The sequence below is a fragment of the Eumetopias jubatus genome, unplaced genomic scaffold (assembly GCF_037043125.1).
Source record: "Eumetopias jubatus isolate StellerSeaLion01/CBP00866 unplaced genomic scaffold, mEumJub1_p1.0 scaffold_15, whole genome shotgun sequence".
In the NCBI taxonomy this organism is placed as follows: Eukaryota; Metazoa; Chordata; class Mammalia; order Carnivora; family Otariidae; genus Eumetopias; species Eumetopias jubatus.
The window spans coordinates 3,774,263-3,789,173 of NW_028274821.1; the positions used below are offsets into that span (position 1 = coordinate 3,774,263).

The following is a 14,911-nucleotide window of genomic DNA, read 5'->3' on the forward strand; positions in this document are numbered from 1 at the left end:
TCCAAGGAGACAGAACAATCTTCGATGTGTGTGCACATAAGAACATCAGAATACACAAGGCAAACACCAATAGAACTGAAAGGAAAATAGGCAAATCCACTACTGTAATTGGAGATCTCCATCACCTTGTCAGTAATTGGTAGACTAAGTAGATAGAGAATCAATAAGGGTACAGTGACCTGAGCAGCACCTTCAATCCCATTGATCTACTCGACACTCATAAAATATTCAATCCAACAACACAAAAATACACATTCTTCTCAAACGCACATGGAACATTCATCAAGGCAAAGCACATTGTTGGAAAACATATGTCAACATACTTAAATGAATAAAAAATAATATAAATTATGTTCTCGGAATACAATGGAATTAACATAGAAATCAGTAACAGAAGGATAGCTGTAAAATCCCCAAATATTTTTAAATTAAACAACAGACTTCTGAATACTTTGAGGGTCAAAGAACAAGCGTGAAGAGAAATGTAAAAGTATTTTGAACAGAATAAAGGTAAAAATACAACTTAAAATTTGCGGGATTTAGCAAAAATAGTGCTTAGAAGGAAATTTATGGAGTCAAGTGCAAACATTAGATGAAAGGAATATATAAAATTTGTAACCTATGCTTCCATCTTAGAAAACTGTAAAACAAAAGAACAAATAAGGCCTAAAGCAAGAAGAAAAGAAATAATTAAACTGAGAGCACGAATCCTTGAAATTGAAAACAGGGAAACAATAGAGAAGAGACAAATTACCAGTATCAGAAATAAAAGAGATGTCATCACTACTAATTTCATGGACATCAAAAAGACAATGACCAAATAGTGTGGAAGAGTCTGATCTCACAAATGTGATGACATACATGCAACAGACTAATTCCTGAAAGACACAAACTACCAGGACTCACAGAAGGAAAAATAGCCTGAATGGCCCTGTCTCTTCATTTTAAGTCAATAATTTAGTAAGCTCCACGCTGCCTGGAAAAAAAAAAGAAGTTCCATGCTCAAATGGTTTCATTGATGAATTATACCATACATTGAAGGAGGAAATTATAACAATTTTCAACCATTTTTCTCCTCCAGAAAATAGGAACAGAGGGATGGAGACATCAGTGTGACCTCATGTTTAGGTTAATATAGATCCAGATGGATATATAGAGAGAAATGCTTCAGATGGTGCTCAGATACACCTGAAGTGTACTTGTGTGCATACTTTCTTTCTCTGTCATCTGAGAGGGTCTAGAGGCAGTGACATCTTAGGAGCAGCGAGCACACCTTGTGCCCAGATCTTGGTCTCTAATACCACCGTCAAGGAATTCCACCACAAGGAATAGAGAAATGAGAGGGTGTGGGAGTGGAACAAGAAGCATACTTGAGACACCTGCAGTACCTTTACTGCCAGAAATAAGGAAGTGCCCCCCCAAAACAAAACAAAACAAAAACCACAATGCTAGAGCCATTTGAACAGGGCACAGGAACCAGCTGGAAGGGTTCCCGGTGGCGACACTGGGATCATCAGAGCAACAGAATAAAGTAGTATTGGATTAAAACCTAATGCATAAAATAAATATCCTTGAATCCATACTTACACAAATAAATGATTGAATAAATAAATAAGAGGGGGAGAATAGACAGTTCTACTCTGCAGAAGGATTCCAAATAACTTTGTAGATACTCTGCACTCTAGGAGTAGAAACATACCTCCCCTCTCCCGATGTGTGGACGGCACAGAGTTTCTTCCTTCCAAAAAGGGGGCGGGTTGGGAGAGTAGGGGGTGAGAGATCACCTTTACAGTGGAGAAACCCGACAAACACCAGCTCTGCTAGGTGTCAAAGATTAACACTAACGGTGATAAGTCACATCGATAGCGTGCACCCCTGATCTGATGTGAGGAGCCTGGCACTTTCCCTGTGTGGTCTTTCTCCCCAAAACACATAACTCCAGTCTAACCATGGGAGAAACATCAGACAACCCAGTTGAGGGACCTTCTACAAACCACCTGAGCAGTCTTCCTCAAAACTGTCAAGGTCATCCAAAACAAGGAAAGTCTGAGAACCTGTCACAGCCAAAAGGTGCCAAAGGAGGCATAAGAACTAAATATAGTGTGGTATCTTGGGGGGGGGGGTATCCAGGAACATAAAAAGAAGGCATTAGGTAAAAAAAAAAAACTAAGGAAATCCAAAGAAAGTAATAAAGTGTGGGCTTTGGTTAACAATAATGTGTCACTGTTTGTTCACTAGTTGTGAGGGATGTCCCGTAGTCCCGTAAGACACTAACAACAGGGAAACTGGGTGTGAGGAGTATGGACACTGTACTATCTTTGCAATCTTTCTGTAAATCTAAATACATCCTAAAATTTAAAGTTCATTTAAAAAGTAAAAGAGAGAGAGATGGATCGATACCATCTCTGCCCTCCTCGGGGAGACAGGCATTCATCAAATACACTCATCTAAGCAAAGATCTATTAAAATTAAGTCAGAACTGTGGTCAGTAGTGCAGAGGAAGGGGCAGGGTACCTTGAGGGGCACTAGGTGGTCTGGGAGGACCCGAGGGTGCCATACTGAGAGAGCCCAGGGGGAGCGACTGGGGGAGAGCCGATTGACCCTGAGATCAGAGGGCGGAAGGTGGAAGACCAGTCCATTAGCAGAGAAGTGGTGTGACCAGGTTTGTTCAAAGGGTGGGCATGTTTGGAAGGGTGGAAGGTAAAATGGGTAGGATTGGTGACCCAGCGACACGGAGTCTTAAGCTCCCTGAGAGGACGTAGATTTTTGTCTTGAGCAGCTACACGGATGGCATAGTGGGGTGTAAGTCCTCAGACCCGAGCATGTGAAATCACACATGGCTCGGACCCCACCCCCACGGCTTCTGATTCTGCAAGCCACATGGAGCCTTGATGTTTCCCTTTGCATTTCTTGCAAGCTCCCCGTGATGCTGGTGTTGCTGGTCTCAGGGCTGCACATGGAGAACCTCTGTTGTGAGGTGACAAGGAAGGAGCTCGGAGTTTGGCCAGAAAGGCCTGAGCTTGCGTTAGATTGTGCTGGCCGAGGGGCCTGTTCCCACGCCCCAAGTGCCTCCGAAGTCTGTAGCTAAGGAAGGGCTGGCCTCCAGCACTGGCTCTCCCATGACTACCCGTGTGTCCTTTGGGAGGTAAGTGACCTCCTGGGCTCAATGCCAGGCCGACGAACCTGGGTACCACTACCTTTAGGGATGCGGGCAAGTCAGCTGATGCCCTGTGAGCCAGCACTTGTGAGCCTCCCTTTGCCATCCTGTCATCCGGGTCACCGCCCACCGTCACCCTCACGGTTCTTCCTGGCCAGGCCAGCCCTGAAGGTGCGTACCTGGCCTCTCCACAGCTAGAGTTTATCGTCTGTAAGATGGTAATGAGCTTGCATGGAGCTGTCATTTCTATAGGCCTGGGATGCAGTTTGGCTTCTGTTACTTTTCCGAACATATCCTTGCGAGTCCCCTGGCCACACCAAAGTAGACCCTCCGGTGGACTCCTTCCTGCGGCTGCTGGCATATGGTGAGGGTGTCTCTCCGTGTTGCATGTCCTGTGATGTTTCAGAGTGGGGGCTGGCCTCTCCCAGCTCCCTTCCCAAGTGTGGGAGACAGCAGAGCCTGGATTGTGAACTTCAAAGTCGTGGGTGTGTGTCCTGCTGGTACCTCGAATGGCCGCCTCCCAGGAAATCTGGGATGGGATCGGAGAGAGCTGGTACCTGCTCTAACTCCGCACATGGGCCCTCCTGACATGAAGACCATGTCTGCTCAGCCTTGCCAGCCCCCTGCCAGGAGTTGGTATCCTGATAAGATTACTCTAGGATTTCTCTCCTATTTGATCCAGTTTTATAGGGGAATTTGATACTCACAATGTCTTGGGGCTTTTAAAAAATATATATAAAATACCCACGAAAATTTTGGCATGCCTTACTTAGCACTTAGGTTCCTTTAGTAACACAAAATTCATTTCGTAAGAACTCTTGGGGCCGTTACCGTCACTGGGGACTCAGTGCAACAGGCTCAGCAGTGTTCTTTGGCACGGCCCTTAGAGGCTAGTCTGTTCCAGCGGGATCGGTGCCCTTGGGGTTGGCTTCATCTGAATGCACCACTGAAGGAAGCCCATGGCATGGAGGATCCGCACCTCTGCTTTCCGGTTGGTTTTGTGCGGAGGCTGGAGGCGTAGGCCCACTTCCCTTACAGACGTGCTCCAGCTGCAGGAAGGACTCCGGCTTGGAGGGGCTTGTCTTCTGCTTTGTCTCATTGCCGCTGTTCTCCCTTTGAAAGCTTCTCCCCATCTCTGTGGGCTTTTCCCCCTCCCACGCTCCCTTGCTGTCCCGGGCTCCTGATTCCAGACCTGTGCTTAAATCCAGGAAAGGAAGGCAGGTGGAGTGTGTGGGAGTCGAGCACGTCCAGAACCCTGGCCTCCCGCTTTCCATCCCCCACCCCCGGGGCGTCTGCAGGAAGGGGTTTGCGCTCAGGTTTCAGCAAGGCCACGTCTGTGCTCGCGTCTTTCCCCACTGCAGCCCACGTTCTCCTGCCGAGCACAGGCGAGTGCCATTCCGGTCCTTTCCTGCAGGCGTCATGTGGCCAACCACCCTTCTTCCTGTCATATAGCCTTGGCCACCTACTCAAGCACGGGGTGTGCTTGTGTCACGGGTTCGTGATATCCAAGAGCATCATCCTAAGCTTCTGAGATGTGATGCAATCATGGGTCCCCCACAGACATGCTTGCCCAGACTAGGGAATGGTGGGTGGTAGTGACTTTTACTATATCTTGAGCAACGCTTTCTGTGGATGTCCTAACCCTTGTTAGCTCATCCCTACGTGTTTAAATAAGGTGGTTTGGTTTCTCTAGCAGCCGCAGGGCCCCTGTGGTTCGTGTGAATGAGGCGCAGGGGTAGGCACCCCAAAAATAGTGTCCAGAAGCTGAAAACCTCAGCCAGGCACCTCTGGATGGGACAGGAGGAGCCTAGTCTCTGTGGGCTTCCCTGGAGTGTTCCCTGCAGCAGGACCCAGGAACACAAAGCTGTTTTGCTGCTTGTCCTGTTTCCCTGCGTGGTTTGCCACATGAAGAGGCCGAGAGAGTGATGGGTCACGCTCGGTGTTGTCCTGTCAATGTCATTGCTTGCATTTCTCCTGCTTTTGGGACACCATGGTTGGGTGTCTGGGCACCCGCTGGCTGCAACGCCACCCCCTCCCTTTGCAGGAGAGCAGGAGAGGGACATGACCTCGTGGCGTCTTGGACGGCATCCTGTGCTCACCAGGTCTCCTTCACTCGACCCAGCTCCTGTGTTAACAAGCACGTCCCCCCACCTAAGTCCCGCCCGGGCTGTGAACGTTTGTGCGTGCCAGGAGCCCAGTGGAGAGGCCGGGCAGACGCAGCCCCACATCCCCAGTCCAGGCTCGGCCCGCCTGCCACCTCCTTTCCTCCCTGGCCCCTGAGGGTGGACGTGGCTAGCTCATCTCTCTGCTCAGCCCACGTGAAGTGTGAAATGCCGGCTTGTAGCAGATCTCTCAGCAGTTAGAGAGCTCCCCTTCTCCAGGGAAGCTCTTTGCAATCCAGACTCACCCTCTCTGTGCTAGGCCTGCTGGGCCTGAGCTGGAGCGGGACCCCTGCTTCCGGGGCTGAGTCTGGGCCAGGCCTGAGGGCCGCATTCGCCAAGCTCAGGGTGTAGGTGAGCAGGAGCTCCCTCCAAGAAGCTGAACCTGCATCAGCTTTGGCCAGTCCCAGCGGGAGGCAGGAGAGGTGTAGACAGCCGAGGCCCTGGCGTTCTTGCAGTCCTGGGGTACACGCTGGGCCCCGGGAGTGGACCTCCGCTCCCCTGAGCCACTTCTGCTGCTGCTCTTCTGGAGGAAAGTGACTTTCTTTTCCCAGAAAAATCACTTGCACATAGATGCTCAACCAACATAAAGAATACATGAATGATTTATATTTTAACGTTAAATTCACTTACAGTGGGCTGGTCGCTTATTTGCAACCAAATATGTTGAGAGTGAACATTTATGTTGACATCAAAGCACAATATCTGTGAGTTGTGCTGATACGTCAAGGGAGAGGCATCGGGTAGGCTTAGAAGCAGGGTTCTCTTGTGGAGCCTGAAACTCCAGACGTTGGCTAAGAGGCATCTGTCTTTCCTTGGTGCATTGTTAGGGCCCGCAAGTTCTGGCAGCATCGCAAAAGGACTCGGGTTTGAAGGTTTGGATGATATTTTCAAGTACTGAAACTTCTCCTCTATTTCTAAATATTAGTAAAAAAAAAAAGTCACTTTCTCCAGCCTTAGATTTACTTTTTGTTTCTGGAAATGTGTCTCTGTATTCTGAGAAGCTGTGCTTTCCCCCAGATACAGAACAGGGGACGCTTGGAGGAGATGGCGTTGCATGGCTCTACCTGGGGAGACCGGGCCTGCAGTGGCATGGCCAGCCAGCGGCCTCCGGGAGGTTGGGACAGTGCTGTGGGGCAGTGTCCCAGAGGGCGAGCCCCTATCACTCAGGAAGCCAGTGGACACGGGCCTGACAGTGCCACGGGTTCTGTTTCTCTGTGGGTGGCCACAGCGTCTGTGTCCACGTGTTTTGTCCCACACGGCAAGATCCTGCTGTGGGAGGCAGCGCCCACCACCCTCTGCAGAGCGGCCCAGGGTGGTCGTCTGACCGCGTCTGCCCCTTGCACCTGCCCAGGCCAGGTCATATGTCGTAACTAATCAACCAGCCCTGGCCCAGCCCAGGAAGCTCTATTGCCCCTGCAGACTGGGCTCTTTCCTCTTTCTTATGAAAATGAATCAAACCCACAGATGAGGTTGTTCCTTTTACACAAGTCCCACACTGAATTTTCTCAGCTTCGAGCTGCAGAGGGAATTCCCAGGCAAATTTTTATCAGGGCTGCTTTGCATTGAGGTGGTTGTGTGGCTCTGAGCATCATAAGCCAAGCTATCTTTTTGTTCCCCTCCATGGCAGGGCTCTGGCTGAAGTGGTCCCCAAATTTTCCCCAGAGTGCCATTCATTTCTGCCACTGTCACCTCAGTCCATATTCTCTGGGGAGGCTCTGGGGCGCAATGATGCAAAATCAGCCACCTTAGCTGGCTAAGCGCCGATGAAGATGTTCTCTGGAGGAAGTGGGGGAAACAGCACCTGCAGGAACCATGGTTCAGTGGGTCTTCAGAAAAGCAGACATCTTCAAGCACTGGTCTGGGCCTCTGACAACCGGGACAGATAGGGCTTAAGAAAAAACAGAAGTACGAAGACATAGCCTACCTCTTCACCGGCTAAGGTTAAAAGCAGTGAAACAAACATGGATTTAGGGAACGTAGTCTTATCCCAAGGCAGCGTTGTGCATCTCTGTCCGGGGAGAGTGAGCAAAATTGGGTAGTCGGTCCTCATTATGTACAGATTCCACAATTATGAATTCACCTTCTCGCTGAAATGTTTTTGCAAGCCCCAGTCAGTACTCACCTCGTCTGCGTGGTCATTTGTGGTCATGCTCAGAGCAGTAAGTCTCCTCACATGCCCGTTCCCAGCCGGGGTCCAGTAGGTCTACACTCTGCCTCCTTGTCCGGTCTGGGCTCACACTGCAAACGAGTGTCCTTTTCGTGGTCTATTTACTGCCATGTTTTTTGCACCTCTTTGTGCTTTTGGTTGGTGAGTGTGTTGAGAATGGCCCCAGGCTTAGCGCTGCATGCCACGTCATGGTGCTGGGGCACAGTTCCTTCCACGGGACTCTGCTTGTTTCTGACCTTCCCTGTCCTTTGCTCACAGTGATGGTGGCAGTGAATTTCACCAGGGGATATTTGAGCATCTAATTTAGTGGTGAGGTTGCTAAGGCAGTGGAAGGAATGTGTCAGATTTGCAGGCAGCCCAAGCCGTGAACACAGTGGTTTCCAGTCAGGGGGCCTGGGGATCGTTAGCCTCAGGGGACATTTGGAAACATCTGGAGATGGTCTGGGGTTGTCGCAGCAGGGGAATTGGGGGGTGCTACTGGCATTAGTCAGTGGAGGCCAACTGGTCATGGACAAGACAGCCCCCACCACAGAATGATCTAGCCCAAACGCTAGGAAACCCTGAGCTAAGGTAACATCGGGTGATGAACAGGAGGAACCCACAGAAGGAGTGTGAGGGGCAGTCTTAGCATGCACGTCGAGGGTAGGACATGCTTTGGCCTCTGTGGAAAGGGCAGCATTCATTAGCTAGAAGCCTAGCATCAGTCCTGGGGTGCGGAGGCCACCCACGGTCGCGCCTGGGGGACACCAAGTGCAGACCCAGGAGTGGCCTGTGCCCTACTTGTTTAGGTCCCTGTGGTGGTGGAATCAAAGCTGGCCACACTTTGAAGAGGCTCCTGGGTGAAATGGAACCATGTAGGCAAAGTGCCCAGGATGGTGAACATCCTAGAAGTAATGTCAAGTGAGGGAGGACCCTGCCCCAGGAACAGGGCTGTGAGCAAGCATGGGAAGATCGTCTGGGGAAGCAGAAGTATTCTGCAAGTGGAGGGGCGGGTGGCGGGCTGGAAGAGGAGAGGCAGGGAGTCAGGCAGCCAGGTCCATCCCCAGCGGGAGCGGGTGGTCTCAGGGAGCAGTGAGCCAGGAGGAGGCTGGACGCATCCTCCAGGTTCTCTGACGCTGGGCTGTCATCGTATTGCCAAAGCAGCCTGCATTCACCGCAGAAACTCTAAAAAGGAGAGATGAGCATGTTTCCGTCCAACAGGCATGTGAGAGCACTGGGAAGCCCCACGGCGCTGGGGGTGCACGTCAACACTCCCAGACTTTGGAGCTCCCGTTTTAGGCCGGAAGACCTGGCTTGTGGTGAAGGTGATGAGGGAAATAAACCCTTTTAGAAGCTAAAGGTGAGTGGGGGCATGTCGTCAGCTCATGCCTCTCGGAGGAAGTGGAGGAGCGGAGACCACAGGCCAGAGAAGACCAGCCAGCCGAAGGCACAGGCGCCGGGGACAGGAAGGGTCCCGGCACACAGCGACAGGAAGGAGGGCGGGGTGGCTGGATGTGGTGAGCGCAGGTGTTAAGTGGGCAAGATGAGGAGTGGCTCAGGCCAAACCAGGTAGGGTTTGGGATGTGACGGGGACAGGGAGGTGGCTCGCCACCATCACCCTGCCCGCTGTGTAGGGAGCAGACCGTGAGGTGGGGAGGTTGTGGGGAGAACTGGACCAGACCCAGCGACGTGCTTTCACGAGGGTGGCGTCGGGGGAGATGGTGAGAAGCCGTGGCTTTGGGATGTACTTGGAGGAAAACTGATGAGGGCTCCCCGGAGAGCACCTGGTCCGGCCTCCTGCACGGAGCCCAGACACACCCGGGAGCGAGCACGCTGCCTTCTGACTCCGTGGGTCAGTGTGCTGTGACACGGAGGGGTCTGCAAACTCCAGGGTCTCGTCCCTAGCAGCTGCCTAGGGCCGGTGTCCTACCCCCAGTTAGGACAGGCGGAGGGACGAGGTGTCTGAGCAGCTGACGCCCCCTTGCAGGCACGTGAAGTTGAGTTGCCTGTCGGACATTCAGGTGGAAACATCAGGTGAGCAGCGCTCAGGTCAGGAGCTCGGTGGGCACAGCTGGGTGTGGGGTCGGTGGGCATTGCCGGTAGCGGGGGCCGTGTGCAGGAAGAAGGTGAGGCTGAGCCCCAGCCCCAGCACCGGCTTGCAGAGTAAATGAAGGAAGGAGCCATGGAAGAGGGGTTGGCAAAGAAGAGAGACTGACCCACTGAGGCAGGGCCGCTGGGCTCCATCCAGTGCTCCCGAAGGTCAAGCCAGATACAGCAGGGGGGTGACCTTGGGTTTAGCCAGTTGATGACGTTGGCAAGAGCGTGAGAGTAAAGGCCGGGCAGAGGACATCGGCGGGAGAGCAGAGGGACGGTGCGGGGTTTGGCCAGTGACAGAGCAGAGGTGGGTAAGGCCACCCACAGACCTTCCAGCCCGTCTCTCCCTCCCACTCCTGACGTGGGCTTGTTTACCTGTGCATGTGGGTATCAACTTTTGAAAACAGAACTCGATTACTCTGTACGCATTATTTTGAAATCTGCTTTTTTTAATCAGCCAATATTTGTGACCACCTGCCTCATGCCAGGAACGGTTTCGGGCGCCCAGAAGGGGTAGTGAGCACAGGCATCTCCGTGTTGGTCCCAAAGCCGGCACGCTGGTGGGGGGGCCAGACGGGAATTACACTCGCGGGAAGGTAGGGTGTGGGAAGGGATTGTGTGGCCTGTGGAGTTGAGCTGGGGAAGGGAGGGGATGAAGCCACAGAGTGGGAGATGCCCCAGGCATCACAAAACATTTGGCCGGAAAACAAGTCGCAGGCAGGGGCGGGGCTGAGTCGATGGGCACAGTGATGGAGGAAGGCGCACAGCGGGGAAGCCACCTCCGTGGAAGGCGCTGCGGGGGGGGCGGGGCGGACGTGGTGAGCCCTGGGGACGCTGGCTGGAATGAGGGGACCTGTGCTGTGCAGAGGAGGTTGGAGACCAGGAGAAGGCCAGGTGGGTGCTGGGGGGAACATGAACAGGGCATCACGGACCGTGTTCATGCCCCAAACGAAATAGCCTAAGCCTGTGCCCTAACTGTTCTTGCTGGAGCCTGGATCAGAAGCACCACCACCAGACAAATGTGCCCCGTGTCCCCTGTGGCAAGTCACACCCCAGGAAAGAGCTGCTCAGCTGACATGGTGACACCTGCCCACCCCCCACCCCCGCCCCGGAAAGCCGACAGGTGCCACCTGCCTGAGGATGAGTCTGAGCTCCATCAGGGCCATGCAGGAGCACCCCCGCTCGCGCCTGGGGGGTGGGCCCTCTTCAGTCTCACGTGATGCCGTTCCACACACCAATCACACCGGAGCGCTAGCCCCGATGCACATAGTCACAAACCGACGAATTTTGGAAAGGATAGTTGTGTTGTTAGGATTTACCCAAATTAAAAAGTACTTGTTCACATTTCAAGTAGTGTTCTTGAGGACTCACAGGTTTCAGTGGAGGCTAATGGTGGGACAGGTCTGCAGGTAGGTCTGCAGGAGAGGACAGCTGTGGCCTGTGGACCGTGCGTCAAGGGACGAGGCTGCCAGGCCAGGAGGGACGGGGCACGCTGGAAGGGCCGTGGGGCTCCTGGGCAGGCGGGCGGAGGGAGAGTAGGCGGGCACAGGATGCAGGCCAGCGTGTGCAGCTGGGGAGGATGCGTGAGGCCAGACAGCAGTAATGGAGAGAAAGGAGCACACCCCAAAGCCACTTGGAAAACAAGCCCGAGAGAACACCAGGACTGCGGGCTCCTGGCTGGGGTGGCTCCCAGGCCGGGGAAGGCTGACGGGCAGCACATGGGGGTCTCGGCCTCAGGTATGGCGAGGGGCACACCATCCACACCACCGAGATTGTTGGCGCTGGGGCTCCACGTTTTGACAGAGCCCAGATGCACCGCGCGTGGAAGTGGGCAGCGCTGGGCTGCAGGGCAGACAAGCTGGGCATGCATACGGGTGGTGGGGGCCCCGGGAGCGCCACGGCAGGGACACGGCTGGGTGCAAGGAAGGTGTACTCAGGGTCCTAGCTGATGGCAGGCAGTGGCCCAAGTTGGGACACAAGTGTTCCAGGAGGATTAGCCGAGAAGGAAAAAGACTTGGAAGAGAAATCCTGCTTCTTCCCGGAGAGGTCTTTTTGTTAATGGCATCCTCAGACTTACGTGCCCCTATGGACAGCCTGGAGCAAAGCAAACCTGGCCGAGAGAGGAAGTATTAGAACCTTGGACAGGGAAAAACTGATGGTGGGTCGTCAAATGCGAAAGAGGAAGCTAGAAAATTGTTTATGTCATTAACTTATAAAAAAAAAAAAACCTGATGTTTTTGGGGGGGGCTTACTCAGGAGAATGGATTTGGCAGTTCTGCCTGGAGAAAATCGTTACCTCCATCAGGCAGGTGTTCTTATGTTTTATTGCTACTTGTAGGAAATTCCGTATCCTGGAGAAGCTGTTTGGCACGACTGTGTGTGTGTTCGTGTGCATTTGAGTGTAACACAAAGGGGCGTTCACTTTTCTCCCTAGGTATACAGATGGAGGTACCTAGGTAATTTTCCATTGGTGAAAAGCCCTTTTGGTTAAAATATACACTTCTTTGGATACTTTTTGAACTGGCAGCACATACGCCCTTCTCATCTACCGCCACAAGTGAGGGAAAACACTGTCCGAGTTAAAGATGCGTCCTCTGTCTTCACGCTTCCCTCCGAAGTATGTGTCCGCGTAGTGCGGGAAGTGTCTTCTCTGTGACAGATGTCCTCATCAGATGTGGACCCTGCGCTCTTTCTCTAATATCCGCCACGCAGATGCTGTGTGGTGGGTGCCGGGAGGTGGTCTGGAGAAGGACAGGGAAGGAACCGCCTGAGGCCAGGGGCACTGAAGGGACGGCCCTCTTCAGCCTCAGGGCAGCGGCTTGTGGTCCCCCCGAAGGTGCATGGGCCCTGGTGCGCACCATCCCCTCTTACGTGGTATGTGAACGTGGCTCGTATTTGGGCTGTCTGGTGTCGGTCTACCAGACTAGACCCACTAGAACCCCGGCGTCCAGGCACAAGAGTGTTCGGGGCCTGGCCCGGGTTTCGGAGGGTCAGTGGTTTAGCCATTGTCCTTTGCCGCTCCGGGCCTGACCAATGTCCCATCTTTTTTTTTTCTTGCCAGGAAGACCCCCACGTGTGCCCTCAACCTGTGACTGACAGGGACGTGCCAACATGGCGGGCAGCATGGCCGACAGCGCCAACCACCTGCCCTTCTTCTTCGGCAACATCACCCGGGAGGAGGCGGAGGACTACCTGGTCCAGGGGGGCATGAGCGACGGGTTGTACCTGCTGCGTCAGAGCCGCAATTACCTGGGCGGCTTCGCGCTTTCGGTGGCGCACGGGAGGAAGGCGCACCACTACACCATCGAGCGTGAGATGAACGGCACCTACGCCATCGCGGGTGGCAGGACGCACGGCAGCCCGGCCGAGCTCTGCCACTACCACTCCCAGGAGTCCGATGGCCTCGTCTGCCTCCTCAAGAAGCCCTTCCACCGGCCGCCCGGGGTGCAGCCCAAGACAGGCCCGTTCGAGGACCTGAAGGAGAGCCTCATCAGGGACTACGTGAAGCAGACCTGGAACCTGCAGGTGCGCCCCCGGGCCCGGGCCAGCCGCGTCTCCCCGCTCAGCGGTGCAGGCCAGAAGTGCCTGGCTGCAGGAGGGCAGCTCCCCTCCATGGGGTCACTGTTGAGAGGGCGGCCCTCCTGCCAGCGATGCGGGTCACCCAGTCACCCCGCTCACACGGGGCCCCCGAGACAGCCCTCTCGGGTGTCTGGTGTTTTTATGCCCCCGAGGGCGTAACTCTGTTCAAGCTGATGGGCTCTTGATTCTATAGCTTCCTGACGTGTCTCCAGCAGAACGTTCTGGGTCAGCACCCATGTAGCTGCAGCAGCCCGTGGGTGGATGGCTGCCTGACATTCCCTCCCGAACCCCGTCGCTCACCTGCCTGGTACCTGGTGGTGGGTACTTAATGCCGCTCGGAACGTCCCTCTGCCCATCGTTCCCAGCCCCTGGGCAGGATGACCCCCAGTACGTTGGGATGGTGCATGGGTTTAAGGAATACACGGTGACACGTTGTCATCCGGAAAGGCCCCAGGGCAGGGTGGCGGGGGGCAGCTCAGTTCCTGCCACACTCTTTTAACAGCCCCTGACGTCAGGAGCCACTGGGCTGGTTGAGGGTCTCCTGCGCGGACCTCTGTGTTCAGACATCTCTCTTGGGTTTCCCGTTCTGTCACAGATGTGTGACAAAACAGGCTTTTTGAGAATTTTACACAGGGACTGCTTTTCCCTCCTCAAATGGGGTCTGCAGGAGTTCACCCTTGCAGACAGATAGCAATACCCTGCTCAGCAGTTGTCGTTAGTATTATTAGATAGGCCTTAGACCATCTTTTTACCTTTTTTTAAAGTCAGATCAGATTTATGGAGTTGTGATTTATACAGGGTAAAATTAAGCTTTTTAGATGTGCAGCTCTGTGATTTTTGACCAATGCAGAGCGCCACATAGGTCCCAGTGCGGTCAAGATAAGTTGCCCCCCCAGCCCCCAGAGCTCCCCCCCACCTGCTTCCTGTCCCTACAGTGTTGCCTTTTCCAGAATGTCGTCTATGAACGGATACACACGTCCCCTCGTTTGTACTCATTATATTTTTATTTTTACTTCTTCTTGTCCTTTTTTAAGGTCCAATAACCCAACACGGGGTCTGCATTTACAGCCGCGGAGAATACCTCTGTTTCTCCCACGAAGCTCGGTCGGGAGGGGACCTCACCCAGCTGTCGGCCCCCTCCCGATTTTGTTTTCCGTGTTGTCACAGTTCACGTCCTCTGTGCCCTGTGGCCACATCTACAAGAACGGGCAGCAGAGTGTGGGCGCTGGGAGGAGGCCTCGGCGGGCAGACGGGAAAACTGTGTCTCCTTTGTGGCACGCACCCTGGGGCTGCTGGGCTGTAGGGGGAGGGGCATCGGCTTCTGATGCAGAGCCATCAGTTTAGTGCAAGGGGGCAGGAGGCCTAGTCTCTGGACCTCAGGGATTGTGCCCGATGGTTTCTAAAGCCCCGTCCGGCTTCAAAAGGCCAACCTCTAAACTCTACGTTGTTACTTATATACTCAAAGGTACTTAAATCATATATAAGGAGCTTACAGTTTTATTTATGGTGAATGAATGAATGACCACATCAGGACTTGGGACAGATTAGAAATGATCCCTGCGTCTTTTTCTCATTTTTACTTAGTACTGCTCTGCTCCCTTCTCGTGGCAGGGTCAGGCTCTGGAGCAGGCCATCATCAGCCAGAAACCTCAGCTGGAGAAGCTGATCGCCTCCACAGCCCACGAGAAAATGCCGTGGTTCCACGGGAAAATCTCACGGGTTGAATCTGAGCAAATTGTCATGATAGGATCCAAGACAAATGGAAAATTTTTG

The 14,911-nt window shown here is 53.5% G+C and overlaps 1 protein-coding gene across 4 annotated transcripts in view; it reads left to right on the forward strand.

Annotated features, from left to right (window-relative positions):
• The window catches only part of SYK (spleen associated tyrosine kinase), a 76,005-nt gene that overhangs the window by 20,270 nt on the left and 40,824 nt on the right, over positions 1-14,911 (forward strand). For all 4 annotated transcript variants that reach the window (XM_028117295.2, XM_028117299.2, XM_028117297.2 and 1 more), the window contains 2 exons: positions 12,621-13,084; positions 14,750-14,910. In XM_028117295.2, the coding sequence (XP_027973096.1) occupies positions 12,671-13,084; positions 14,750-14,910 (575 nt within the window). In that variant the 5' untranslated portion in view covers positions 12,621-12,670. The remainder of the gene's footprint in view (positions 1-12,620; positions 13,085-14,749; position 14,911) is intronic.